This window comes from Plecotus auritus (assembly GCF_963455305.1).
Source record: "Plecotus auritus genome assembly, chromosome: 13".
Lineage (NCBI taxonomy): Eukaryota > Metazoa > Chordata > Mammalia > Chiroptera > Vespertilionidae > Plecotus > Plecotus auritus.
In genome coordinates, this window is record NC_137779.1 from 14,564,422 (window position 1) to 14,592,129 (window position 27,708).

At 45.1% G+C, this 27,708-nt stretch overlaps 2 protein-coding genes across 3 annotated transcripts in view; one reads left to right on the forward strand and one right to left on the reverse strand.

The window, feature by feature from the left end:
* LOC308238408 (coiled-coil domain-containing protein 74B-like) overlaps positions 1-27,708 on the forward strand; it is a 508,084-nt gene that overhangs the window by 113,858 nt on the left and 366,518 nt on the right. The gene's annotated exons all lie outside the window — the stretch shown is intronic.
* The window catches only part of UBE2L3 (ubiquitin conjugating enzyme E2 L3), a 38,127-nt gene continuing 11,327 nt past the window's right edge, over positions 909-27,708 (reverse strand). The window contains exons 1-4 of one of the 2 annotated variants that reach the window (XM_080649583.1): positions 19,320-19,371; positions 18,818-18,913; positions 8,256-8,442; positions 909-3,431 (exon numbers count right to left, since the gene is read on the reverse strand). In XM_080649583.1, the coding sequence (XP_080505709.1) occupies positions 3,277-3,431; positions 8,256-8,442; positions 18,818-18,886 (411 nt within the window). In that variant the 5' untranslated portion in view covers positions 18,887-18,913; positions 19,320-19,371 and the 3' untranslated portion in view covers positions 909-3,276. Of the gene's footprint in view, positions 3,432-8,255; positions 8,443-18,817; positions 18,914-19,319; positions 19,372-27,708 lie in introns of those variants that run through there. The other variant, XM_080649582.1, reaches the window with a different exon arrangement.

A 27,708-nucleotide genomic window follows, 5' to 3' on the forward strand; every position in this document is an offset into this window, starting at 1 on the left:
CAGCTGCCCACTGTCCTGGAGACTCAGAGGGAGGTTTCTGGGCGTAACTCCTCAAGGAAATGATCTAAGGACCCCCTCAGGAACATCCTCATTAATTCCATGACCTCGATCAAGATAGCCAGTTTGATCGCTCTAGCAGGCTTGGCTCAGCATCTAGAGCATGGGCCCTGGGACTGAAGGGTCCTGGGTTTGATTCTGGTCAAGGACACGTACCTCAGTTGCAGGCTCGATCCCTGGCCCTGGTTAGGGAGGAGGCAATCAACTGATGTGTCTCTCTCACATCAATGTTTTTCTGTCTCTCCCCCTCCCTTCCACTCTAAAAGTGGTGGTGGGGAGGGGGAAGGGGGGAAGATCCTTGGGTGAGGATTAACAACAACAAAAGATAGCCAGTTTGGCCCTGGCTGGTTTGGCTCAGTAGATAAGAGCATTGGCCTGTGGATTGAGGGGTCCCAGGTTCAATTCCAGTTAAGGGCACATGCTTGGGTTGTGGGCTCGATCCCCAGTGCGGCGTGTGCAGGAGGCAGCCGATCAATGATTCTCTCATCATTGATGTTTCTATCTCTCTCTCCTGCTCCCTTCCTCTCTGAAATCAATTAAAAAAATAAAAAGATAGCCAGTTTGCTTTTCTGCTGAATGTGGGTATCACTCTTTAGGGGAAGATCGGACTGAAGTTATACATATAATAAATAGCGGTGCTGTCTGCTTCCCAGACAGCCAAGGGAGACCCAATAATGTGGACTCTTCGGCTTCTTCTGTGCCCCTTTTGGAGGCTGGGTCATGGGAAGATAGGAGCAGGCAAAAGCTGCAGGAGACCACAGAGGCCCTAGGACCTGGGCACCAGCCACCCCTCCCACACCTCTGAGTGCAGGCCCACCACAGTAAGGAAGAAACCCACACAACTAAACCAGTGTTGGAGAACATTTTTATTAAGGGCAGCAGAACGGGATTGCAGCATCTTTAGAAAGCCTATTCTCTGCCATGGTGGGCAGGGGCAGGGAGGAGGGTGGAGGACCTGGCCCACTTTGGTTCAGTTCAGGCGGGTGTGAATTCCTGAGTGGGCTTGCATCAGTGGGTGACAGCTCTCCCCTCCCCCAGAGAACCCAGCTGGTTTGATTTCAGAGCTGCCAGGGCACCAGCGTGCTCAAAGCCTGCTCTGAGGGCTCACCCACCACCTGGAACTGCTGCAGGCTGGATAGAGCAAGCCACCCAGGTGTGAGGGAAGGGTCACTCCTGGCCTCACTTTCCCAGGGCCAGGCCTCCTGACTGGACAAACCATGGGGTGCAATGCCAGGGCTAAGAGTCCCCTGAGGTGCTGCCGGCATTGACAAAAGGGACCTCCTGTGGTGAACAGAGAAGTGAAGGACGACAGGCAGGCAGAACTATGCTGGTAGAAACACGAAGCAACGGGATGGTTTCCAAGAATGGCAATTAATTTTGGATTCAGAGAAGCAACGATGGTGGCTTACTTGGATAGCTTCTGACAGAATTTGGCATTTTATTACAAATCTGTGGGTCAGTGAAATAAAGTCCATCATCACCTTTCTGCCAAGAGACAGATGTGCAAATGCTGGCCCAGCTCCCCTGAGCAGGCAGGAGTCTCCAGAGCCTGCCCCTTGAATATCTTGGACTAAAGCAGCGGAATCAGTGACACACTGCAGGGACCAAGCGCCTGGACAACTCAATGACATTAGCCTGCACATCACTCCCGGTTCTGGGCAGTAAAACCAGGCTGTCTTAGAGGTCACAGCCCTGGAAGGATCTCAAGTTTTAAAACTAAAATGAGCAAAGTTTCTTTAAGTCATTCCTCCACAGAATCTAATACCCCAGAGAGCCAGGAAGGGAAGCTGCCAGTGGCCGAAGCGGAGTTGGTGACGCATGGCATTTGGACCACCAGCTTCGTCTGGGTGTCAGTGACATGTTTTCTCTACTATTTCAGGGACAGTCCCACTTGCTTTGAAAAAGACATTAACATTCAAATCCTTACAAGTTCATCTGAGGATAAATTCTAAGGTCAATTTTTATTTCTACAAAAAAAGGCAGTCAAAACAATATAAAACACATGTAGAGGATATTACTCAGTGAGCTTCAAGCGGAGCTTGACTCTGCACAGGCTGTGAGTCCAGAGGAAGGGAAGGCCGTCTTGTTCCTGGGCTGGCCTGGCCGGCTGCTTCAAAGAAGAGGCCAGCAGGGCATCAGTGACCCCAGACTGGTTCTGGCTGTAGCTGAGTCCTGCCAATTCCAACCCTGCAAAGGGTCAAACTGTGCTGAAGGAGGGCTGAGGTGGGGCTGCTGCACTGAGGAGGTGGAGATCGGGCTCCGTGGCACATTCGGATGGAGCTTGCTGACTGGTGAGCGTGGAATTTCAAATGGACATTCTGGCTTTAGCGTTGTCTGTAACGGACAGCACATCTTCTAAAATGGCTGCAGGGAGGAGCGTAAACCTTTGATCTCAGGAGCCTCTCTGATGAGAAATTCCTCACACAAGTGCAGTGTCCTCTGGCTGGCAGGCCCTCCCTGGGTGGCCACAGACCTGATATTGCAGGGTCCTCCCAAGCAGGCCGGGCCAGGCTAGTGTTCAGTCACACACACAGAAATCAGGGTTGCCATTTAATCAGTATTATTGTGGTAACATTGGCAAGATTTTTACATAAGAGGTGGGCCTCCTTTTCATAGTTTTTTATTTTTTTATTTTTTTGGGGGGGGTGGTTTGCTTGTTTAAAAAAAATTTTTTTTTAAGTATGTTATAAATTGGAATCAGGAGAACTTGAATGAACTCCCACACGCACTGCAACATGGGAGAAGAGAAGCCACCAGACCGGACAGAGCTGCCTCTTCTCCTTTGTGGAGAAGCTGGGGCCTGGTTCTGGGAAAGTGAAAGAATGAAAAAGAAACTGAATGCAAGAGAGTGGCGTGGAAAGGGCATGGGAAGAAAGGAAACCACAACCTTTTATTTTAAACCTTAAGGTCTAAATGTAAATTGAAGATTTTGGATAAATTTGGACAAGAAAAGAAACACCATTCTTTTTAGAGTAGACTGAAGCAGTGATTTTTAAAACAAAGAAAGCAGAACTAGAACATCTTAAATTTTTAATCCTTTCTTTACAGGTTACCTAAGACCACTTTTGATTAAGAAAACTGTAGAAAGTTAGTAACTGCCACAAGCAAACGCCAGGTGGTGGCCCGTGTCAATTTTCCACAGAGTCCTGCTTTGCGGGGTGTCTGAATGCACTGCTCGGGGTCTCTGCTCACACTTGCTGGAATCAATCATGGCAGATTTTAGTCCACAGGTCGCTTTTCCCCATATTTCTTTGTAAACTCTTCAGCATTCTTACAGAATTTTTTACGGTCCTTAGAGTATTCTTCAGCTAGGTCAGCCCGAAGTGGGTGCTCAGGCTGGGGGTCATTCACCAGTGCTATGAGAGACTGGATTACTGCCAAGAAAAGGAGAAGGCATTGCTGGTTACAATAGTCTCAGAAAGGGCCCAGGCAAGATATGCAACTCTGACTTTAATACTGATTTATATCTATGTGCTTCTAAGACAAAGCGGCCTCTGATTTATCCAAAATTCTAACCACAAGCACTTAACTTTCCTCTGTAATGAGGATAAAGTGATGGACAACAGTCAACAGTGGATAACTATTCAGAGTGATGCTGCTGCTGCCTCCTCCTCCTCCGAATTGACACCCGGAGGATGTCTCAGCACCTAGTCACTCGCATCCTTCCCCCACAGTCTGGAGATATCAGGCCTGGCGCGCGCTCTCTCTCTCGCTCTCGCTCTCTCTCTCTCTCTCTCTCATGTGTACATGCGTGAAGCTTCTCCAGAGCAGAGACTGGGTGATGTGTTCCAGAACCGCACTTAATTCAGGGTAGTTTCAATGAGTGAGTATGAGAATGAAGGGTGCAAGAGCACCATGTAAATGCATAACGAGTCTACCCTGGAAGATCCCAAAGAGATTCTAAACCAGCTGAGAAAGGTTCATTGGACCACCCTGTCTAACCACTAGGGGTTAAAACCATGGAAGGTTAACCCCTAGTAGCATTATACTGTCTATTTCAGAAGCAGAAGTCACATCGATTGGCTTGGGTGGGTTCTACAATGCTCCCCACAAAAGCAGTAAATCCTAGAAGGCGAGTCCTGGGCCCTTGGAACTTAGGAGTGAGGAAGATAATGGTAGCATGCCTGGGGCAGGGGCAGGGGCAGGCGAAGGCACGGGCTTAGCTTTTCTTTCTCCTTTGAAACACTTGTACATTTTGCCCAGCCGTGTTTCCAGTTTACAAACTCTAAGAAGCTTGAATAAATCTTCTAGCAAAGCCTCTTCATTCCTTTGGAGTTCAATAGCATAAATAGGTGGCTTCTAGTCTTTTGTTCACGATTAGAAATTGTTTCCTAGCAGAATGGCTGCTTCATTAGCTTTTCGGGAGCCTCACAGGATTAGCTTTGGGGCAGATGTAGGGGAGCACTGATGAGTTTCCCTGCCCACTCTCTGTTATGGATACTCAGGTTTCTTACTATTATTATATCTTTTTTTTTTTTATTAAAAATATATTTTATTGATTGTTTACAGAGAGGAAGGGAGAGGGATAGAGAGTTAGAAACATCGATGAGAGAGAAACATCGCTCCTGCACACCTCCCACTGGGGATATGCCCGCAACAGAGGTACATGCCCTTGACCGGAATCGAACCTGGGACCCTTCAGTCCGTAGGCCGACGCTCTATCCACTGAGCCAAACCGGTCAGGGCTATTATATCTTTTTTAAAAAATATATATATTTTATTGATTTTCACAAAGAGGAAGAGAGAGGGATAGAGAGAAACAACGATCAGCTGCCTCCTGCACACTCCCCACTGGGTATGTGCCCGCAACCAAGGTACATGCCCTTGACTGAAATCGAACCTGGGACCCTTGAGTCCGCAGGCCGACGCTCTATGCACTGAGCCAAACCGGTCAAGGCCTTTGAGTCCTTTTTACAATTTTATCTACTGGATTTGTTATAATAGTGTATGGGGGTTGAAACTTTCATTTTAAATTGTTTTCATTTTCTCCATACAAATTTTTTGGTTTTGTTAAATCTCATCCATTGATTTTTAGAGAGAGTGGAATGGAGAGGGAAGGGTGGGAAGGAAGGGGAGAGAGAGAGGGAGAAAGGGAGAGAGGGGGAGAAAGAGAGAAAAAGAGAGAGAGAGAGGGGGAAAGGGAAAGAGAAAAAGAGTGATGTGAGAGAGACATATCGACTGGCTGCCTCCCACACACCCCGCCACCTGACCGGGGCCAAGATCAAACCTGCAACCCAGGTGCGTGCCCCAGTCCAGGAATCCAGACCTTCCAGTGGACAGGCCGATGCTCTAACCACTGTGCACACCAGCCAGGGCTCCATACAATTTTGTTATGTTGTTTGAGACATACAGATTCAGTATTATGCTGGCTTTGTTACTGGCTGTATTTTATATGGTAAATCTCATTAAAGTACCCAACTAAGCTCTTGCCCTGCTGCTAAGATATCTATTAGAAGCAGGCACGTGGCTGAACAAAACTTTATTTTCACAGTCTCTAGTATTATTGCCAACTCCTACCACCTTCCTGTTTGATACAATTTTGCTTTGTTTCTTGACTTTTCTCATGCTATTTTTGCTCAATTTTTAATGCTTCTTTACTTTCTTTTAAAATTTTGAGATATAATTCACATATCAAAAAACAAACTCTTTTAGAAGTATACAAGACAGGTGGCTCAGTTGGTTGAGCGTTGTCCCATATACCAAAAAGGTTGCGGTTTGATCCTCAGTTGGGGTGTGTATGGGAGACAACCAATTGATGTTTCTCTCTCTAAAAATCAATAAATATATCCTTGGGTAAGGATTAAAAAAAAAAAGGATACAATTCAGTTGTTTTTAGTATATTCAAAAAATTGTGTTGACACTACCATTCAACTCCAGAATATTTTCATTACCCCAAAGTAGGGATAAGCACTTTATGTTCATCTCCTGCAATCTTCTCTACCCCTGGTTGTGTCACAACACGTCCTGTCCTATACAGTCCACCCGCAGACCCCCTCACTACCCTAGTTCTCAATAAGAAAGGAGATGTGTAAATCTCTGTGACCTAGCAATCTGAGGTGCAGGGTCTGCCTGGGTAGCCTAGCCTGGAAGGACTTCCCCTTCCCACACATGTTGTTTAATACACACAACTTGGCAAGGGCTCTGGGAGTTGCATGAGGGGCTGACAAGGCATTCCTAAACAAGTGCAGCTACAGCCTTCCAGCACAGAGCTAGGAATTTGTTTATATATATATATATCTGGCATCTGCACTTAAGAATAACTTTGTTGGCCCTAGCACATGCCCGTGTTGTGGGCTTGATCCCTAGTGGGGGGAGTGCAGGAGGCAGCCGATCGATGATTCTCTCTCATCACTGATGTTTCTCTCTCTCCCCCTCTCCCTTCCTCTCTGAAATCAATAAAAATATATTTTAAAAAAGAATAACTTTGTCGGCCCTGGCTGGGTAGCTCAGTTGGTTAGAGCATCATACTGATACACCAAGGTTGTGGATTCCATCTCTGGTCAGGGCACAAAATCAACCAATGAATGCATAAATAAGTGGAACAACAAATCGATGTTTCTCTCTCTCTAAAATAAATTGTGTTTTTTTTTTTAAAAAAAGAATAACTTGCCAAAACCGGTTTGGCTCAGTGGATAGAGCGTCAAGCCTGCGGACTGAAAGGTCCCAGGTTCGATTCCGGTCAGGGGCACGTAACTTGGTTGCGGGCACATCCCCAATAGGAGGTGTGCAAGAGGCAGCTGATCGATGTTTCTCTCTCATCGATGTTTCTAACTCTCTATCCCTCTTCCTTCCTCTCTGTAAAAAATCAATAAAATATATATTAAAAAATAATAAAATAAATAAAAAAAGAATAACTTTGTCAAGTTTTAAAAACATCAAAATGACCAAATGCCAAATCCACTGGAGATCTTTCTATTCTGACTCAGCATTTAGTACCACTCCTTTCTACTACTCAGCTGTGTTGAGCTTGAGGCTGAACTTTCCATGTGAAAGGCTTTCAACTCCATCTTTCAGGGTTTCTACTGAAAAGTGACTATTTAGCCGAAACTGGTTTGGCTCAGTGGATAGAGCGTCAGCCTGCGGACTGAAGGGTCCCGGGTTCGATTCCGGTCAAGGGCATGTACCTTGGTTGCGGGCACATCCCCAGTGGGAGGTGTGCAGGAGGCAGCTGATCGATGTTTCTCTCTCATTGATGTTTCTAGGTCTCTATCCCTCTCCCTTCCTCTCTGTGAAATATCAATAAAATATATTAAAAAAAGAAAAGTGACTATTTATATATCATTCACTGAAAAACTACCTGCAGCCTAGAAAATGCCAGCCTTATGTACTCTCTTTAATCTAAAAAGACCTTATAGTGATTGGCTGGTTACTTATAAGAAAATATAAAATTAGGACTTCAAAAGGAAGTTCTGGAATTAGGAAATAAAAACTAGACATGGCCATAACAAAATCTAGTAACTTTCAGGGGACAAGAGGGAGGCTAACAGTAATAATGAATTAAGTACTCTCCCACTCCCCTGGGTATGTATGCTTACACAGAGACATCCAGACACATGGACACAAACGGCCACATCCAATTCCAGTGAGTTCCAGGCCTGCTAAAGCCAACTATGTGCTTTCACATTTGGGCACACAGCCCCCAAGTCTAACTATATCCCCCACCCCCGCACCACCCACTCTGAGCCACTGGCTTTCTGCTGCTGCCCACCAGGTGGCTTTGGCTCCTACCCTTCTTTTAGTCCGAAAGACCCTCTATAACCTCCTGTCTTCCTTCATGTCTGAGTACACTTGCTAACTGCTGTGTGAAGCCACTTTAAACACCACTCCATTTCCCGCCCCGCCCCCCTGCCCCGCCCCGCGAAGTAGCCCCATAATCCATGAAAACTCTCAGGAACAGCGCCTACACATCCCTCACTGCACTGGCACCAAGTACTGGGCTGGTCTGTCGACATATGTCCTCACTGGGATGCAAGCACAGGAAGGGCCTCCTCAAACACCTGCCACAAACTGTAGGTCAACAGTTTGACCAAGACGTGCCATGCTCACAGGATTGGTGCGACCTCAGTTGCACTTGTGTGTGCACTGGAGTAAGATTTCTCTGGACTATGTGTGACATGGCATTAGAAGGCACCGCGGAGCCCCTGTCCCAGCAGCAGCCCCAGAAGAGCACCATCAGAAGACATAGGAGCATGCTTTACCTTGGTCGGTTTTCGTTGCTGGCTTCCAGTTTTCAGCACTAATTACTGGCAGACAGACCTGTCCCTTTTCATCGATGTTGGGGTGATAGATCTTTGTTTTAAATGTAATCTTCGGTGGTTTGAATGGGTATTCTGCTGGAAAGTTGATTTCGATTCTGAAGGCCCCCTTATCATATGGAGGGTTGTCCTGCGGAGAAAGAGATTGAAATGAACACACCCTGGTAAACAAATCTGCAGCTGGGACAGGAATGTTTCGTTAACTTGAAAATTAATTTATTTCAAGTGGCATATCAACTGAAGCTTTACCATCTTTAGGGAAACCATTAATCAATCAGTATTTCTGGAGTAAGATGTCTGCTAAGCTGTGAAAAGGTCTGAGATTGACATTCTGGCTTATTTTCTTTAAACATGTCTGGTATACTCAAGACATGAAGGAAGACGGGAGGTTATGTATTAAGAGTCATTTTAGTTTCGCAGCAAGCAAAACTGCCCTGGCCTGCACACACACAGCTCCCCCCACTATCAACATCTTGCAATAACATGGTATATTTGTTACCATTGATCCACCCACAGTGACATATCATTATCACCTAGACTCCGTATTTTATTTTTTAAAATATATTTTTATTGATTTCAGAAAGGAAGGGAGAGGGAGAGAGACAGAAACATCAATGATGAGAGAATCGTTGATTGGCTGCCTCTTACACTCCGCCCACTGGGGATCGAACCGTGACCTCCTTCCTGGTTCATATGTCGATGCTAACCACTGAGCACATCGGCCGGGCTCTCTCTACTGTTTTCAACAATTTGCTTTGTAGGACTTTTCATAGCACAGTCAACAAATTTTTAACATTAAGAAATTCCATCATATTCCCTTTGAAAAGAAATATTAGTGGGAATAAGTATTTCCAGAACTGGTTTACCAATCTTTTTAAAAAAAAATGTATTTTATTGATTTTTTTACAGAGGAAGGGAGAAGGAGAGGGATAGAGAGTTAGAAACATCGGTGAGAGCCCTAACCGGTTTGGCTCAGTGGCTAGAGCGTTGGCCTGCAGACTGAAGGGTCCCAGGTTCGATTCCGGTCAAGGGCATGTGCCTTGGTTGCGGGCACATCCCCGGTGGGAGGTGTGCGGGAGGCAGCTGATCGATGTTTCTCTCTCATCGATGTTTCTAACTCTCTATCCCTCTCCCTTCCTCTCTGTAAAAAAAATCAATAAAATATATTTAAAAAAAAAAAAAAAGAAACATCGGTGAGAGAGAAACATCGATTCAGTTGCCTCCTGCACACTTCCTACTGGGGATGTGCCCGCAACCAAGGTACATGCCCTTGACCGGAATCGAACCTGGGACCCTTCAGTCCGCAGGCCGACGCTCTATCCACTGAGCCAAACTGGTCAGGGCTGGTTTACCAATCTTTTATGACTACTCTCTGAATTATATCTAAATTTAAAATCACCATCTCCATGAATTGAATTCAACAAGGAACTTTACCTCTCACAGCTTAATTCACTTTCCCCTCAAGAATAAAAGTAGCCTTACTGTTATTTTTCATAGAAATATACCATCTACGCCAAAAAAGTAGTATTAAACCTTCCACTGCCCAGGATAATGACTGTTAGCCCCCTGCTACATGGCCATGGTATGTTCTCTATGCATATACAATACACACAAAGGCTTTTCATTCTAGATATCTATATATACTACTCATATCCTATATAATAAAAGGGTAATATGCAAATAGACCAAACTGTAGAACTGGTCGCTATGAAGCGCACTGACCACCAGGGGACAGATGCTAAACAAAGGAGCTGCCCCCAGCCTGCAGGCCCCAATCGCCCAATGGGGAACGGGGAACTGGGGGTGGGTGGCAGCAGACGGGGGTGGCACTAGGCCAAGGCCCCTGCCCTGCCAGTCGCCCCACACACAGAGGGCGACCAGCATCGGGGGAATGGGCCAACCTCTCAGTTCCTCCCCCTCTGCTGGAAGGCTTCGATCTCCTGATGGCGAATGAAGGGAACCGGGGGTGGGTGGTGGCGGGGAGTGGGGCCAGCTGCCAGCAGCCAGGGAAGATGGCCCTGACTGCAGGCCAGGCATAGGGACCGTACCCATGCATGAATTTCGTGCGCCGAGCCTCTAGTGGAGTTATAAAACTCAACTCATACTGCCTATATTCTTTCATAACTTTGCTCATGCTGCTATCCATTGTCTTTCAGTCTGCAATGTAGATGTTCCCCTCTTCTTAGGTCATACTGCCTTGTGGCATTTGTTCACAAAGCCTGTGCCTGGCTTGTTAAAGCTCAGTAGCCTCCACCAACATGAAGGCATAATCCCAGTACCCTAAGGTTGGCAGCAAAATTACTTTTATGTGTGGCCCTGTGTCTTATTTTGCCTCAACCATTACAGCTACAGAAAGAGAGAAGAAGCTACAGAAGAATCAGCAGAGAAGACCAGGAAACATGGGCCAGTGTTGGGCCCAAGGGAGGAGGGACATTACTCCACCTTAAGGCAAGGAAGGAAGGAAGGAAGGAAGGAAGGAAGGAAGGAAGGAAGGAAGGAAGGAAGGAATCTGGTGGGTGAGGATTTCCGGTGCAATGGGCTACACAAATGTGAAAGAACACATAAAGAAAGGTGAGAGATCTGCATTACAAGTGTAGCTACAAAAGGTGAAAGAAGGAAATCAAAGCCTCAAATTCACTCCTGGAAGCCGGGCTAACGTTGAGGGAAATCTTCCTTCTTCCTTGACCAAAAAAGAACCTCTAACAATGAAGGAGCTTTTATATTTGCCCGGGACTGTGCCAAGTGCTTTTTGTCAAGAACACCACACCAATTACCAGAGCCAATGGAAAGAGGGTGGGGGGCGTGACCAAAACTGCCTCAGAGATATCCAAATACCCGACTAGCTTCAGCAAGTTTTTAGGTTTCGTTACAAGCGGGGGGAAAGTTTTTTAATTGAGGTGAAATTCACAAACATATAATTAACTAACATAATTAATATACATTACTGTATAAGTTTAAGGAATACAGCATGATGGTTTGATTTGCTTATATTGTGAGGTGGTGGCCAAGTTCTCTTCATGTTCTGGTGGGATCCTGGCTGCATTTTGATTGCCTGTCTTCTCCATTAATCCAGGAGATGCCTGAGAGCAGGGACCTGAGGTGTCCTTAGAACCAACCAAATATTTGCTATCTGAATTGCTAACCGATCAGATTCTCTGCTTGATGATAAAGTCATAAACACAAGTGTTTATACCAGTGGTCGGCAAAGCTGCGGCTCACGAGCCACATGTGGCTCTTTGGCCCCTTGAGTGTGGCTCCTCCACAAAATACCATGGCCTGGGCGAGTCTATTTTGAAGAAGTGGCGTTAGAAAAAATTTAAGTTTAAAAAATTTGGCTCTCAAAAGAAATTTCAATCGTTGTGCTGTTGATATTTGGCTCTGTTGACTAATGAGTTTGCCGACCACTGGTTTATACTATTCTTTTGAACATGTCCAAGAATGTCGGCTCTCAAAATAATGGCTTAACATACCTGAAACACAAAGATCCCAGCACCTAGAACAGTGTTATATAGAAAACATTATTTCCACATCTCTGTATCCCAGCCACCAGTCACAAGCTTACAGCCGCTAATAAGGTAGGAGGTATGAGAGCCTCATCACCAATCTAGGAGGTAGGGATTCAGTTCCAGGATATTCACATAAAACCAATCAATGTTTCTCTCTCACATCCATGTTTCTGTCTCTCTCACTCCCCCCGTTTCTCTCTCTAAAATCAATTTTTAAAAAAAGGCAATTACAACTGAATAATTTTTTAAATAACCCAATTTAAAAATTGGCAAAGTACTTGAATACACATTTCTCCAAAAAAGAGACATAAATGGCCAATAAGCACATGAGAAGATGTTCATCACCTTAGCCATCAGAGAAATGGAAATCAAAACCACAATGAGAAACCACTCTACACCTATTAGGATGGCTGCAATAAAAAAGACTGACTATATCACTGTCAGCAAGTATGTGCAGAAAGTGGACTCCTCTTACACTGCTAGTAGGAATGTAAATGGTATAGCCACTTGGAAATAGTCTAGCAATTCCTCAAATGAATAAACATAAGGTTACTATATGACCTAGCAACCCCACCATATGACCCAGTAAATTACCCAAAAGAAATGAAAACATATGTCCACATAAAAACGTGTACAAGAATGTTAATAGCAGCATTATTCATAATATCCAAAAAGTGGGAACAATTCAAATACCCATCAACTGGTGAGTGAATAAGAAAACTATGATATATCCATTACAATGGAATATTACTTGGTAATAAAAAGGAATCAAGTATTGATATGTGTTACAACATGGATGAACCTTGAAAATATTATGTTAAGAAGCCACATACAGGCCCGGCTGGCGTGGCTCAGTGATTGGAGTGTTGACCTATGAACCAGGAGATCATGGTTCAATTCCCAGTCAAAGCACATGCCCAGGTTGCTGGCTCGATCCCCAGTGCGGGGGCGTGTAGGAGGCAGCCGATCAATGATTCTCTCTCATCATTGATGTTTCTATCTTTCTCTCCCTCTCCCTTCCTTTCTGAAATCAATAAAAATATGTTTTAAAAAATAAAAAGGCCAGGGCATCAAAAATTTTAAGAGAAAAAAGAAAAAGAAAGAAAAAGGCCTGCTTGGCTCAGTGGTTAGAGTGGTAGCATCACAGACAGAAGGGTCCTGGGTTAGATTCCTGGTCAGGGGCACATACCTGGGTTGCAGGTTCGATTCCCGGCACCCATCGGGGGGGATTTGGGAGGCAACCAATTGATGTGTCTTTCTCACATCAATGTGTTTCTCTCTCTGCCCCCTATTCTTTCACCCTCTCTAAAAAGCAATGAAAAAAATATCCTCATGTGAGGATTAACAAACAAACAAAAATTTTAAGATAAACCTTTCAATTAGAAATTTTTGAATAAACAAAAATTTTTAAAAATATACAGTAAGCTGAAAAATATTTGTCCCAGACACAAGGGATTAATCCAGAATTCCTACAACTCAACAAAAACATTCTAAAAATCTAATAGATAACAGACTGCAGAAATATAAAGTCAATAAATAAGTGAAAAGAAACTTTAATTGTAATAGCAACATTTTAAAAATGGAAATTACTATGGTCTGAATGTCTGTGTGCCTGCCACCTCCCGCAAAATTATATGTTGAAATCTAATGCCAGAGGTGATGGCATTAGGAGGTGGGGGCCTTTGAGTAGTGATTAAGTCATTAAGACAGAGCCGCATGAATGGGATTAGTGCCACAGAGAGCTAGGATAGAAGTCTGTGACCAAAAGAGAGCCCTCATATGACTGTGCCCTGACTCAGACTTCCGGGCTCCAGAAATGTGAGAAATACATGTCTGTTGTTTGGTAACCAGTCTAGTATTTTGTAATATAGCAGCCTGAATGGGACTAAGACACAAATCAAATGGAGAACTTTTGCATCAAAATGGCAACAATTTCTTTCCGTATGTCTGTTACATATTGACAGTTTTCCAGAGGACAGGTTTTAATAATAAGAGTGAGGCTAGGCACTTCACACACATGCACTTATTGAACTTTTAAAATAACTAGAGGTAAGGATATTAGGACAAACTGCATAATTTGTCCAAGATCACCAAGCCAGCCAGGGGCAGGGATGGATTCTCACCTAGGTCAACTGGACCCCACAGCCTAGAAGGTAAAGTCAGTGACACTCAGAACCCCCTTTAAAAATACCCAGCAATTATGCCCAGACAGTGTAGCGTCGATCCATGAACCAGGTGGTCACTGGTCAAGGCATATGCCTAGGTTGCAGGCTTCTCTCTCATCAATGTTTCTCTCTCTCTCTCTCTCTCTCCTTCTTCTTCTTCTTCTTCCTTTCCTCCCTCCCTCTTCTCTCTGAAATCAAAAAAATATATTTTTTTAAAATATATTTTTACTGATTTCAGAGAGGAAGGGAGAGAGAAACATCAATGATGAGAGAGAATCTTTTTTTTTTTTAATTTTTAAAATATATTTTATTGATTTTCTACAGAGAGGAAGGGAGAGAGATAGTTAGAAACATCGATGAGAGAGAAACATCGATCAGCTGCCTCCTGCACACTCCCCACTGGGGATGTGCCCACAACCAAGGTACATGCCCTTGACCAGAATCGAACCTGGGACCCTTCAGTCCGCAGGCCGACGCTCTGTCCACTGAGCCAAACCGGCTAGGGCGAGAGAGAATCCTTGATCGGCCACCTCCTGCACGCCCCTCACTGGGGATCAAGCCTGCAACCTGGGCATGTGCCCTTGACCGGGATCGAACCCAGGACCCTTCAGGCCGACAGTCTATCCACTGAGCCTACATATAGGAACTTGTGCAGACAGTGCCTAAAGGAATATAAATTAGCAGTCTTTCTGGAAAATAAGTTGATAATATATACAGATGCTCCTCAACTTACAGTGGGTTACCTTCTTTTAAAAAATATATATATTTTTATTGATTTCAGAGAGGGAGGGAGAAGGATAGATAGAAACATCAAGGAAGAGAGAGAACCATTGATCGGCTGCCTCCTGCGCACCCCCTACTGGGGATTGAGCCCACAACCCAGGCATGTGCCCTGACAGGGAATCGAACCGTGACCTCCTGGTTCATGAGTCAAGGCTCAACCACTGAGCCACACCAACTGGGCTATATATATATAATGTGTTACCTTTTTTTCCATATATATATTTATTTCAGAAAGGAATGGAGAGGGAGAGAGAGATAGAAACACTAATGATGGGAGAGAATCATTGATCGGCGGCCTCCTGCGCGCCCCTACTGGGGATCGAACCTACAACCGGGTATGTGCCCTTGACTAGAACCGAACCCAGGACCTTTCAGTCCGCAGGCCAACGGCTCTATCCACTGAGCCAAACCGGCCAGGGCATGTGTTACCTTTTAATAAACCATCACAAGTTGAAAATATTGTAAATTGAAAATGTGTTTAACCTACAGAACATCCCACCTTTGCCTACATTTCCACTGCATGCATGTTGCTTTTGCACCATTGTAAAGTTGAAAAAATTGTAATCTTATCCAGACTGGTGTGGCTCAGTGGTAATCTTAAATCAGGGACTGTACAGCCCTACAAATGGTCCCTTCCTTATATATAAGCCTAACCCTAATAAAATATAGAATATACAATATCATATAATTCTTAAGATCAGAATCTAAAAGAAAAAAGATACACCGAGTTTTCCACATAAAGATGTTATTGGACACATTAGTTTTAAAATGGAAAAACATGCCCTAGCCCAGCTGTGGGCAAACTACAGCCCGCGGGCCGGATCCGGCTGTTCTATCCGGTTCTCTTGCTCTCCCCTCCGCTCCTTTACTTTGAACTTATATTAGTTCACACAAACACTCCATCCATGCTTTTGTTCCGGCCCTCCGGTCCAGTTTAAGAACCCATTGTGGCCCTTGAGTCAAAAAGTTTGCCCACCCCTGCCCTAGCCAGTTTGGCTCAGTGGATTGAACGTCAGCCTGTGGACTGAAGGGTCCTGGGTTCAATTCCAGTCAAGGGCAGATGCCCAGGTTGCGGGCTCAATCCCAAGTGGGGGGTGTGCAGGAGGCAGCTGATCAATGATTCTCTCTCATCATTGATGTTTCTATCTCTCTCTCTCCCTTTCCCTTACTCTCTGTAATCAATAAAAATATATTTTAAAAAAAATAAAAATAATAATAAAATGGAAAAACATTAATAATCTAAATGGTCAATATGAAAAGAATGATTAAATAAATGATCATATAAATATTATGGGATATGATATAGTTATTTTAAAAGTATGAAATTATCTAATGGCCCATTAAAGAATGCACATAAAAAAGCTGGGAGGGCCCTAGTTTGTTTGGCTCAGTGGATAGAGCATCAGCCTGCAGACTGAAGCGTCCCGGGTTTGAATCCGGTCAAGGGCACAAGCCCGGGACACTTCTTTTTTTTTTTTTTTTTTAAATATATTTTATTGATATTTTACAGAGAGGAAGGGAGAGGGACAGAGAGCCAGAAACATCGATGAGAGAGAAACATCGATCAGCTGCCTCCTGCACACCTCCCACTGGGGACGTGCCCGCAACCAAGGCACACGCCCTTGACCGGAATTGAACCCGGGATCCTTGAGTCCGCAGGCCGACGCTCTATCCACTGAGCCAAACCGGTTTCGGCACCCGGGACACTTCTAAGGTACCATGCCTTTATCAGCCTGGCCCTGCTTTCATCCAGCTGGACAGACCCCAGGTGAGTTTAGTAGAAGACTCCCCATACTGACTCAGCCCCTGGCACGTAGGAAGATCTGAGGCCCAGGTATGAAGTACTAGTGGGGACCCTGGAGTAATAAGTTGCCAACTGCGTCCTTGTAACTCTCCTCACACCAATCCAGGGGCCCTGGGCAATGATTACAGAAGTGAGAGAGGAATGGAAAGAGGCAGCATGAGCAGGGGTGAGGACAGCCCTGGCCATCATCTACTATCTCTGGGCACAGCTTCCCTAAATGGAAAGCGAGGCTTGGCCTGGACACTCCCCAGAGCCTTGGCTCAAGCACACTGGGATTCTACCAGCCAGTCACTACCCTTATGCTTATAATGAGTCTATAGCCCATTCCAAAGGCTCTGCTAACATGACACCAGAGGAAGGCTTTGGTGTACACTGGGGTCAGAGTCGGCCTAACAACCATCTACCCTTGGAGCTATCCTTCAGTCTTTCAGGCCATGGAGCTCACAGGGTAGACTGCCTAAGCTTGACTGCTCAATGGCGTCCCATTCATTTTATCAGTTTTCAAATGATCCAGACTACCTGTTTACTTCTTAAATTAGTAGGTGGTCAGATGGTCCTGGCTATCCTTCCACTCAGCACATACCAGGTCCCCATGGCAGGGAAGGGCTGGGGTTACCAGCTGACCCTCCCCAGTCAGGAGTTTCTCCACTATCCATACCCTGTACCCTGAGCCCCATCACCTCCAACCCTGGAGATATTTAAAAGACTCCATCTTTCCAACCAGAGTGGAATCTCCCAGATTTAAAATTTCTGAATGTGTACTAGAAGACTGCAACGTATATATTTCCTTATTTATCCAAATGATTATGAAAATAAATTACAAATCCAGTATTTGCCATTCAAGTTCCAGGGACTTTTAAAAGAAGTCATGATCTACACCAGCATCAAGAAGAAAGCATCTATAGTAAGCATGCTTTATGTTCCGCGTTAATAAAGTAGCCAATCTGCCCATAAAGAAAGATTTTAATCAACAATGTAGGGTAGATCCAGGCACAAGGAAAGGGCCTGAGGCTTAAATGGTGACAGTGGAGAAGAAAAGAGAAGGTGGGTGGATGCAGAAGAACAGGAAGGAAAGGAGCACACTGAAAGGTCTCAGTTGTGAACAGGGAGACTAGGAGGCAGACAATGTCAAGTTAGGCTGCTTCGTGGACAGATGGTGAGGCTCTGGGGAGAAGGCAGGAATGGAGACAGAGATGGGCTTCTTCACTTATATTAATAACCTAGTAACCAACGATGCTGGAAGAAACAGGGATCCCCAGAAACAAAACAGAATGAGAGAAAGGCGAGACTAAATTAGATTCATGTCTAAGAGTTAAGAGGAAGCAACAGGACAGAAGCTAACAGCACACTTGGAAGGCAAGTGGGGTACACAGCTTCAGGGCTGCAGAGCCAGAGGTGTGAGGACCGAGGGGAGCCTGTGTGCTTGGTGTGAAGCAGCTTCAGGAGGGTGGAAGAAACTGGGATCACAAACTGGAGTTAGTAGAGAACAAGTCTCTTGAGGGTTAAGGGGATGAAAGGATGGAGAAAGAGCAGACACTAAATCAAGAAATAGTAAGGTCACAGGAAAGCTGCTCTTAGGAGGTCGGAGCCTGTCTGAAGGCAGAAGTCAGTGAAACAGGGAGCTGGAATCAATGGGGGCAGACACTGGGGAAATCAGTTGCCAACTGCGTCCTTGGAACTCTCCTCACGCCAATCCAGGGGCCCTCACTTCTAGTTGTTTTAAAAGATACTGGGTGAGGGGAACAGGTGGGCCATGAAGCAAAGGGATTTGAGACAAATGGGAGGCACACACTGGAGGGTACCAGGAATAAAGCCTGGAACACAAGTGTACAGAGGATTAGAGACAGAGATGAAGGTTAGAGCCCAGGCAGGAAAGAAAGAGAAGATCTAGATGGGAACACCCGCCATCTCCCAAAAGAGGTCAGAGAAGGTGGCTGTCTAGCCAAATGAGGTCAGGCCCAGAGAAGCCAGGGAAGATAGGAGCACAGACACGCACACTCCACTTCTTTCCCGGGTTGGTTAACAACAGATCTGGAAAGCTCGGAACACCCAGAATGTTACAAAACCAGCGCAAAGTTGGGATTCTACTCAGGAACCCGAGGCTATAGTCCCTACCTTATTACCCACCGCTGTGCATCTGTTGGCTGCCTATAGTAAAAGTCTCCTTAGGAGTTAGAGAGACAAGTCCAACAGCACACACATCACCTTGAGAATAATCTGATAAGAAGTGAAGTGTTCAATACTCACAGGAACAATAAGCCCTTGCCAAGTCAATAAATTAGCTTCATCAACCTGGATGTTACGGAAGTTTTTCATTCCACATTTGCGGATTTCTTCAAGCTCCTGTTGATTGACAAAGCATAAATGGATGTCAAACAGAGGAAAGCACCACATATTAAGATCCCTCCTGACTCCCTCAAATTAAAAACCGAGTGCCAACACCGCCAATGATAAAATTTCACTGTGGACTAGATTTGGTCTGGTTAAGAGGCCCAGAGCCATGGTGGTCCCCTCAACCCATGCCCCAGACCAAGACAAGTCCCACCTTGGTGAACCCACAGTACTCAACAGGGTAAGTGACTGTGCTCCTGTGAAAGCACTGCCTCCTCTCTGGGCTGTCACCACACAACAGGGGCACAAGAAAGGTACTACAGACCTGACTTCTAACCGAGATTTATTAAGCACTGACTATGTGTCAGACGGCGAGGACATAAAGATGAATAAAGTGGGACCAGGAGAACACACATACCCACAAAGTTTTCTACCCAACGCTGTAAGTGCGATTTCAGGACTCCACCTCAGCATGGGCACACAGCGAAGAGAACAACTATCCAGTCTGGGATGGGAGGGGGACAGAAAACCTTCACTGAGCCTCGGTTTCCTCAGCTGCAAAACAGGGATAGCAAGACCCAGAGCTGTAGACAATGAAGGGGAAACCACGTTGTAAGCAACAGAACCCCTTGCAAATATAAGGGATTATTATTATACAGTCAACGCAGCCAACACCATCTCATCCAGAAAGAATGACCACCCTGACTACTTCAAGGCCCTGCCTGAGATGTGTTTGGTCTAAAATTGTCTATCAACTGTGTACCAACCAGACATTTCCCGCTGTTTTCCCAATAACTCAAGTGAACATCCAATAGGTGTTATAGGCCAACGTCCTCCATTCTCAGATACCTGGAGTAATGTGCTGCCCCCAATTCCCCAATCTGGCCCCTCATCCATGGCACAACAGCCTCCTCTACATCTTTTGAGTGCCTTCCCTTCTGCAACCCCGGAGCACCCCCCAGCTGAGCCGCGCCTCCTCTGCTGCACTGGAAGGACACCCTATTCACTGGTCTGGCTTCCCTCCTTGGTGGTCCAACCCGTGAACCCCACCAGACCTGAAAGGACCCTCCTTGTTTTGGTGCTCTGGCTCACAATGGCATGGAGGCTCTGAATCACTCCCCACATCAAATCCAAAAGCTATCTATACCCCCTATTCCGATCACACAGCTGACAGTTTACAAGGCACCCTAGGGACACAATTCCCGAAGAAGGGCAAATGAGCCAGTGCTACAGGTTCTAGGTTGGAGGATGTGCGATGCCTGGCATGGAGTGGGCTGAGAAAGACAGCATGTCGAACGAACATGCAAGAGACAGGTGGGCCACAATGACACTTCAGGGCAGACGACAAGCCCAAATTTCTTCCCACAGGGTCCTGCTGCTTGTCAACTTTAGCTACCGACTACAACTGTCTAGGTCTGGGCCCCAACGTGAAAAATTCTGGTCCAGCAAGTATAGGATGGTGAAATTTGAAACAGGGATTTTAAACAAGCTACAGTGGGACGAGAGCCACTACCACTGAGAGATTGAATTCCATTTCTTTTTTTTTTTTAAATATATTTTATTGATATTTTACAGAGAGGAAGGGAGAGGGATAGAGAGCCAGAAACATCGATGAGAGAGAAACATCGATCAGCTGCCTCATGCACACCTCCCACTGGGGATGTGCCCACAACCAAGGTACATGCCCTTGACCGGAATCAAACCCGGGACCCTTCAGTCCACAGGCCGACGATCTATCCACTGAGCCAAACCGGTTTCGGCGATTGAATTCCATTTCTTTCTTTTTTTTTTTTTTTTTAAATATATTTTATTGACTTTTTTACAGAGAGGAAGGGAGAGGGATAGAGAGTCAGAAACATCGATGAGAGAGAGACATTGATCAGCTGCCTCCTGCACACCCCCTACTGGGGATGTGCCCGCAACCAAGGTACATGCCCTTGACCGGAATCGAACCTGGGACCCTTCAGTCCGCAGACCGATGCTCTATCCACTGAGCCAAACCGGTTAGGGCTGAATTCCATTTCTAAGCAATGTGCAGCTTCAGTGAGGGAAGATGCTAGCAGCAATGGCTATGACCCCTGCAGTAGGGTAAGGGATGGGCTGGCCCTTTTCCTGAGCCTGCAGGAGGGAAAGCATGGAACCTGACAGACCACTCAACCTGCTAACTGGTCCTCCTACTAATGCCTGGGACTCATCAGAAATGCTCGCCTAGGAATGATGCAGTCTGGGCAGATTAAGGAAGGGGAAAAGGCTGCACACCCATAGGACCACCTTGGCCCACTCCTCTCCAAACAGAATGTAAGCTCCATGAGGGCAGGCATCAGGAAACCTCAGAAGCTTATGGTCATGCTTTGCCAAACACTTCCTAATGATCAGGTTAGTGAATAGATGGGAAGCTGGGGCTTGGGGAAGGAAAGGGGGCTCTGGAATGGGAAGGGATCTCTATGTATTTTGATTTTCTGGTACTTGGCTCAAGATATTAGAGTTAAGATGCCTGGCTAGAGACAAAAGATATAGTGTCCTAAAGGGCCATGTCCTACCCAGCTATCAAAAATGCAGACAGGAAAAAATTGCAGATAGAACTTCGAAATCAGACAATCAAAAAAGAAGAAACAGGAGAATATATTCAATATCCATGGGACAAAATACATTTTAAAATATTTTATGGCTTCAGAAATCCACATACTAACAACATGAAGTATGGACAATAAATACAAGGATGAAAATTTCAAAAGAATTACAAAAATATGTCAAGGTGAGGGTCAACTGTAATATAGCAGTGAAAAACTGAATCTTATAAAAAAAAAAAAGGAAAAAACAACAAAAGAAAAATTGCATCTTGTTCAAGAGGAAGGGAGGAACAAGTGAGCACTGTGCATAGGGGTGAGGAAAAGCACCCACTGGTGCTTTGATACAAGAGATACATGAACAAAGACCAAAGTCATACTGTGGCGGGAGGAGGTCACACACCTCCTGGCCAAAGAAAAGGCAGCACTAATGGTGGCAGGACTGGGAGGCTCAGGGAATCCAAAGTGCAACTACCAGAAAAACATTCAACTTACCTAGCTCTCAAGTTAGCCTCACCAAAGACAGAAGAGGCAACATCCTTTGCATAATTCTAACCAACAAGGAAGTACTAATTATAAGACAGAAGTGAAAGAAACCAAGACAAACAAACAAGCAAGCCCGCCCCTAATCTCCAGGGGACACTGGGCAGCCCCCTAGGACAGTGCTTCTCAACAGGGTGGTGCCAGCATCCAGCAGGACTCAGCACTTGAGCATCCCAGCCCTGCCCATTAGATGCCAGACATTGTGATACCACCCCACCCTGATTTCCCAATGTCCTGAAGAGCCCAGTTGCTGAGAACCATTGGCACTACCCGGAGCCAGGATGCTAACAGTCCTGCATTGCACAAGATGGTCGTGCAGACAAGAACTATTCAACCCAAAATGCCAATCACACCTCCACTGAGGAGAACAACTTAGAGAAGATGGATTCAAGTCATTCAGAGAAAAGACAGATTCATCTGAAGGTATGAAACTCGAAAAGGCAAGATGATTCAAGAGTACTGACAAACCCTCAAGCAAAACTGCACCCCATAACTGAGAATGAGCCCAAGAATGAAGAACTGGGGAAGGAATATAATGAAACCAATGCAAACTCAGAGTTCAAATTCCAAATGATGGATGAAAGGACCCAACAAAGAAAAAGTGTGAGGCCCCACTCTAGAACAACAAAGTCAGGAAAGCTATCGCCAAGAATGACAGAAACTTTACAAAATATGCCCCACAAAGATTTGTTTCAGTTCTGCTCAGAGCAAGAAGCAGTCCCGTCAGCTGCTCCGGGCTGACAAACCAAGAGCTCAAAGGAAAGCAGAACCAGGCAACTCACACGTTCCTTCTCCCGGTGGGGGCTGCCCAGCTAGGGTAAGTGATGAGGGAGAGAGAGCAATGCTTCTCACAATGAGGTCCATTTCTGAGTCCAGACGTGGATCTCAGTGTCAGGACATGAAAGAGCCTGGGTGTGCTTATCAGCTCTTCAAAGGGGGAAAAGCTCATTTCCCCCAAACTGCAGCTCAGAGAGCTTGATGCTCACTCCAGGTCAAAGTGTGGCATGCAGCAGAGACGAGCCACTGCCTAACAGCTCTGCAGGCACCAACAGGAGGTGGCCCTGGACCCAGCAGGAGTGCACTGCTCCAAGTCCTGCACAAAGGCTCAGCTCAAACAGTGGGAGACAGGATACAGTAGTACACAGTAAGCACTCTGTCACACAACTCAAATGTGTGCGTCGAAGTCTGGGCAAAGTATTTAATAAAACCTTTTTTTCTTCTTTGGAGGTCTATGATGGGACCTGGAAAACTGTCCAAAATCTCCCAGAGTGATCCTCACACATGACCTGATTGAGAACCCCTCAGGAGCCAGTAATTCTCAACTAGCTTGTGGCCACAGTCCTCTTTAAGAAAGCCAGACAGAGGAAAAATGAGCTGTGCAAGTCAGGGCTGCTTCAGATGTCATATCCCTACTCTGGACCAGCAAGTCTCAAGGTAGGGGATGCTTGTAGTTTTCAAAAGCATATTCCTTATCATCCTGTAACTTTTATTTGCAAAGAAGGAAAAGGTGCTCTGTGCCCCAAAAGAACTACAGGAAGTAAAGCTGAATGCCATCTTCTTGGCTGTTGAGGCTGGACTGCAAGAAAGAAGCGCTGCTCTCTAGAAGCCTGCAGGTAAGAGCGTGGGAGGCCCAGCAGACAACAGCAGAGGGTAACAGCTTCATGGAAGAGAAGCTCTGAGATGGGCCTTGAATGATGGGGGAAGCCAAACTTCTAGAGAAGAGAACAGGCATTTGTGTGTGGTAAATGTACTCAAAGACATAGAAGAAATCACAGGGGAAAGTTTTAGGGAAGTTTTAGAGTTTGGCTACAGTGAGTATTAATTTTGGGGATTCCTCCAGGGTATATGCCCAAGCCCCTGGGGAAGTTATTCAACACTCATGGAGAGGTGGGGGTGGGTCAGGAGCAGAGCGGGTAGGGAAGGAGAGAAAAGAAAGATGGACTCATGCACAGGCCCCACTATAGACCTGCAGAATCAGAACCTCCTGAGTTCAGCTGAGCACTTGTGCCTGGGGATCCTCAGGTGACAATGATATGCACCCCTGCTTAAGAACCACTGCACTCATCCAACTGGGGTCTTTTAGCAAGAAAGACACTGAGGCACTGATTTAGTGCCATTTCCACAGTTAGAAATAAGCTTCTAAAAAAGCTAACATTGCCCTAGCCAGTTTGGCTCAGTGGATAGAGCATTGGCCTATGGACTGAAAGGTCCCAGGTTTGATTCCAGCCAAGGGCACATGCCGGGGTTGCGGGCTTGATCCCTAGTAGGGGGTGTGCAGGAAGTAGCCAATCAATGATTCTCTCTCATCATTGATGTTTCTATCTCCCCCTCTCCCTTCCTCTCTGAAATCAATAAAAATATATTTAAATACATACATTAATAAAGGAAGAGAGCAAAGGGAATTTATTAAGCATAATAAACTAGGGAGCAGAAGCCTGCTTGCTTTACCCACTGTCAACAATGAGAAGATACTTTTGTAAAAAATGATATAGAAATACATTTAAAAGAGATGCCTTCATACATACATACATCTATCTATCACTGGGCCAGGTACATGGAAACTATATAAGTTCTGAACTTTTTTTTTTTTTTAAAGTGAATGCTGCCCTGACCAGTGTGTGGTTCAGTTGGTGGGCATTGTCCCGTGTACCAAAAGGTTGCTGGTTTGATTACTGGTCAGGGCACAGGCCTTAGTTGTGGGCTCAATCCCAGGTAGGAGGTGTGCAGGAGGCAGCCAATGAATGTTTCCTCACATTGTTTCTTTCTCTCTTTCTCTCTAAAAATCAATAAAAACAACTGTAAGAAGTGAATGCTGATTGCAGCTTACAGTGCTTATTTTATTGTCCTCTATTCTGAAGTTTCCTATAGGTAATAGGATCAGAATATCCCAATTTCCAACCATGCTCTTCAATATTTATTTTACAGATTATACATAGAAATACTATTTGATTTGGCAGATGGTTGCTTCAACAGCTGCCAAATAATCAGCGGACTAGAAAGAGCAGAAGCTTCTGGGTCAGGCAGGCCTGGGCTCAACCTTACCAGCTCCACCCTCCACACCAACCTGAAGCTCCAAAAAGTCTATCATCTTACCTGAAAAAAATAGTAAGAAACCTACTTCACAGGGCCCTAATGAGAATTACAAAAAATGTTATATGGTGCTTAACACAACACCTCTGTAAGTACTCAATTAATGGTAGTTTTACACCCTTCCAAAATTATATCACTGTATTTCTTAAAAAAAAAAAAATAAAAAATTTTGCCCTAGCTGGTTTGGCTCAGTGGATAGAGCATTGGACTGGGACTGGAAGGTCTCGGGTTCGATTCTAGTCAAGGGCACATATCTCAGTTGCAGGCTGGATCCCTGGTCCTGGTAGGGGGAAGGCAACCAATCGATGTGTCTCTCTCACATTGATGTTTCTTTCTCTGTCTCTTCCCCTCCTTTCTACTCTCTCTAAAAAATCAATGGGAAAAGACTAAGGACACAGACAATAGGGTGAAGGCTGGGGAGAGGGGAGGAGCTAGAAGAGATCAATGTGGGGAAAGGGGGACAAATGTAATACTTTCAACAATAAAGATTTTTTTTAAATCAATGGGAGCCCTAGCTGGTTTGGCTCAATGGATAGAGCATTGGCCTGCGGAATGAAGGGTCCCGGGTTCAGGGTACATGCCAAGGTTGCAGGCTCGATCCCCAGTAGGGGGGCATAAAGGAGGAAGCCAATCAATGATTCTCTCTCATCATTGAAGTTTCTATCTCTCTTTCCCTCTCTCTTCATCTATGAAATCAACAAAAATATACATTATTTTTTAAATCAATGGGAAAAGGAAATATCCTCAGGTGAGGATTAACAAAACAACAACAAAAAAAGCGGCCTATGACCAGAACTCATGGGGTCTTAAATTAAAAATAAATGATTATGATCCAAAAAAACCCCAAAAACAACAAAAAACAAAAATAAATGTTTATGGTGTTAGCACAAAGCTTTCAGAAATGCCCTGATTGGAGAGATGCTAGGGAAGGTCCATGCCTTTGGTGCTAGAAGCATGCACCAAATGCAGCCACATGAAAAGCAGGAGCAAGACACTGAGAAAGGGTGAGAAGAAGTGGTTGGTTGTAATGACACTCTGCAATGTTTACAGCTCATAGGATATGACTGAAAGGTCACAACATCCGAGATAGGCAAATCAGACATATTGGCTTCATTTTATAGATGATAAAGCCAAGGCCCAAGTTACAGATCTTGTACAGGGCAGGGCCAGACTAGAGCCAGAGCCAGAAATCATTCCCTTCATAATCATATCAGCTACACAAAGCAATTAGGGTAGTGAACACTTACACTGGCAATAGGCAGTGTAGAGGCTCCTATTTTTGAAGCAGGATCCTGGGAGGTCTTAGCTTGCTCTGGAATAGCACTTTCCAAGATTTATAATGACAAAAAGAATGAACTTACACAGTATTTACACTAGCCCTTCACAGCTAATCATTAAATGTTCATGTTGTGCAAGGAAGGTTTCTAGGCTCCTCCTGGCCAGGCAAAATGAAACCTGGCAGATGGAGCCGGGTGTCTGAGAGAAAATAACACAAATCTGCCTTAAATCTAAGTACAGGATCACTCTCAAAATACCAGTTACACAACTGGAAGGAGATTTAGTAATATGAAAGACCTACTCTTTGTTTTGTGTGACAGTAGAAAAGTAACGAATTTTGACAGAAATGCACTTTCCAAGATTGCACCAAGCAACCAGTGGCAATGACAATAAATCATTACTTCAATGTAATTACTGTAAATCTAAACATAAGGCTTCAGAGCCCCAAAACAATTCTCTTATTTCAATTAATACTCAGCAAAGGGAGTGGGGCCCACACCAACACATTACCCCTTCCATGGGGCAACAGTATGTTAGCTATCTTACACTTACTTATTATCACAACTAATACACTTAGCTATTCTCATAACTCCATGAAGATTTCATTATCCCTTTTGGAGAAATCAGAACTCTGAGGCTCAAGGTGAAGACACAAACGAGTCCAAGGCAGAAATCAAGATCTGACATCAGGTCCCTGTTACTGACCACAGCACACTACTCCAGGGAGGTGGGCCACTTGTCCAGAAGTCATTCTAGCTCTAACCGGTTTGGCTCAGTAGCTAGAGTGTCAGCCTGTAGACCAAAGGGTCCAAGGTTCAATTTCAGTCAAAGGCACATACCTTGGTTGCAGGCTTCTCCCCGGCCCAGGTCCTGGTTGGGGCTCGAGCAGGAGGCAACCAATTGATGTGTTTCGCTCACATCAATGTTTCTCTGTCTTTCCCTCTCTCTCTCTTCTACTCTCCCTAAAAATCAATGGAAAAAATATCCAAGGATGAGGATTAACAACAACAAAAAAAAGTCATTCTAAGAAGACATGACTGAAAAGAACACTCAGCACAAGTTTTAAGGAATGCACTACCTACACACCTCTGGACAAGTGTGGCTCAAGCCCCAGCTGAGCGAGCTCTCATGCCACTTCCATACAGTCAGCTTCCAGCCAGCAGCCTCTCCTGGAATGTATTTGTCTCCATCTGAACATGGGTGTGCCTGGCATTCTTGACCTACATCATACACTCGAGTCCAGCACCCCTCACCAGACTGAGAGCTCCTCCGGGGCTGGGACACAACCTCTTCAAGTCTGTCCACACTAGAGCCAATGACACAGAGCCT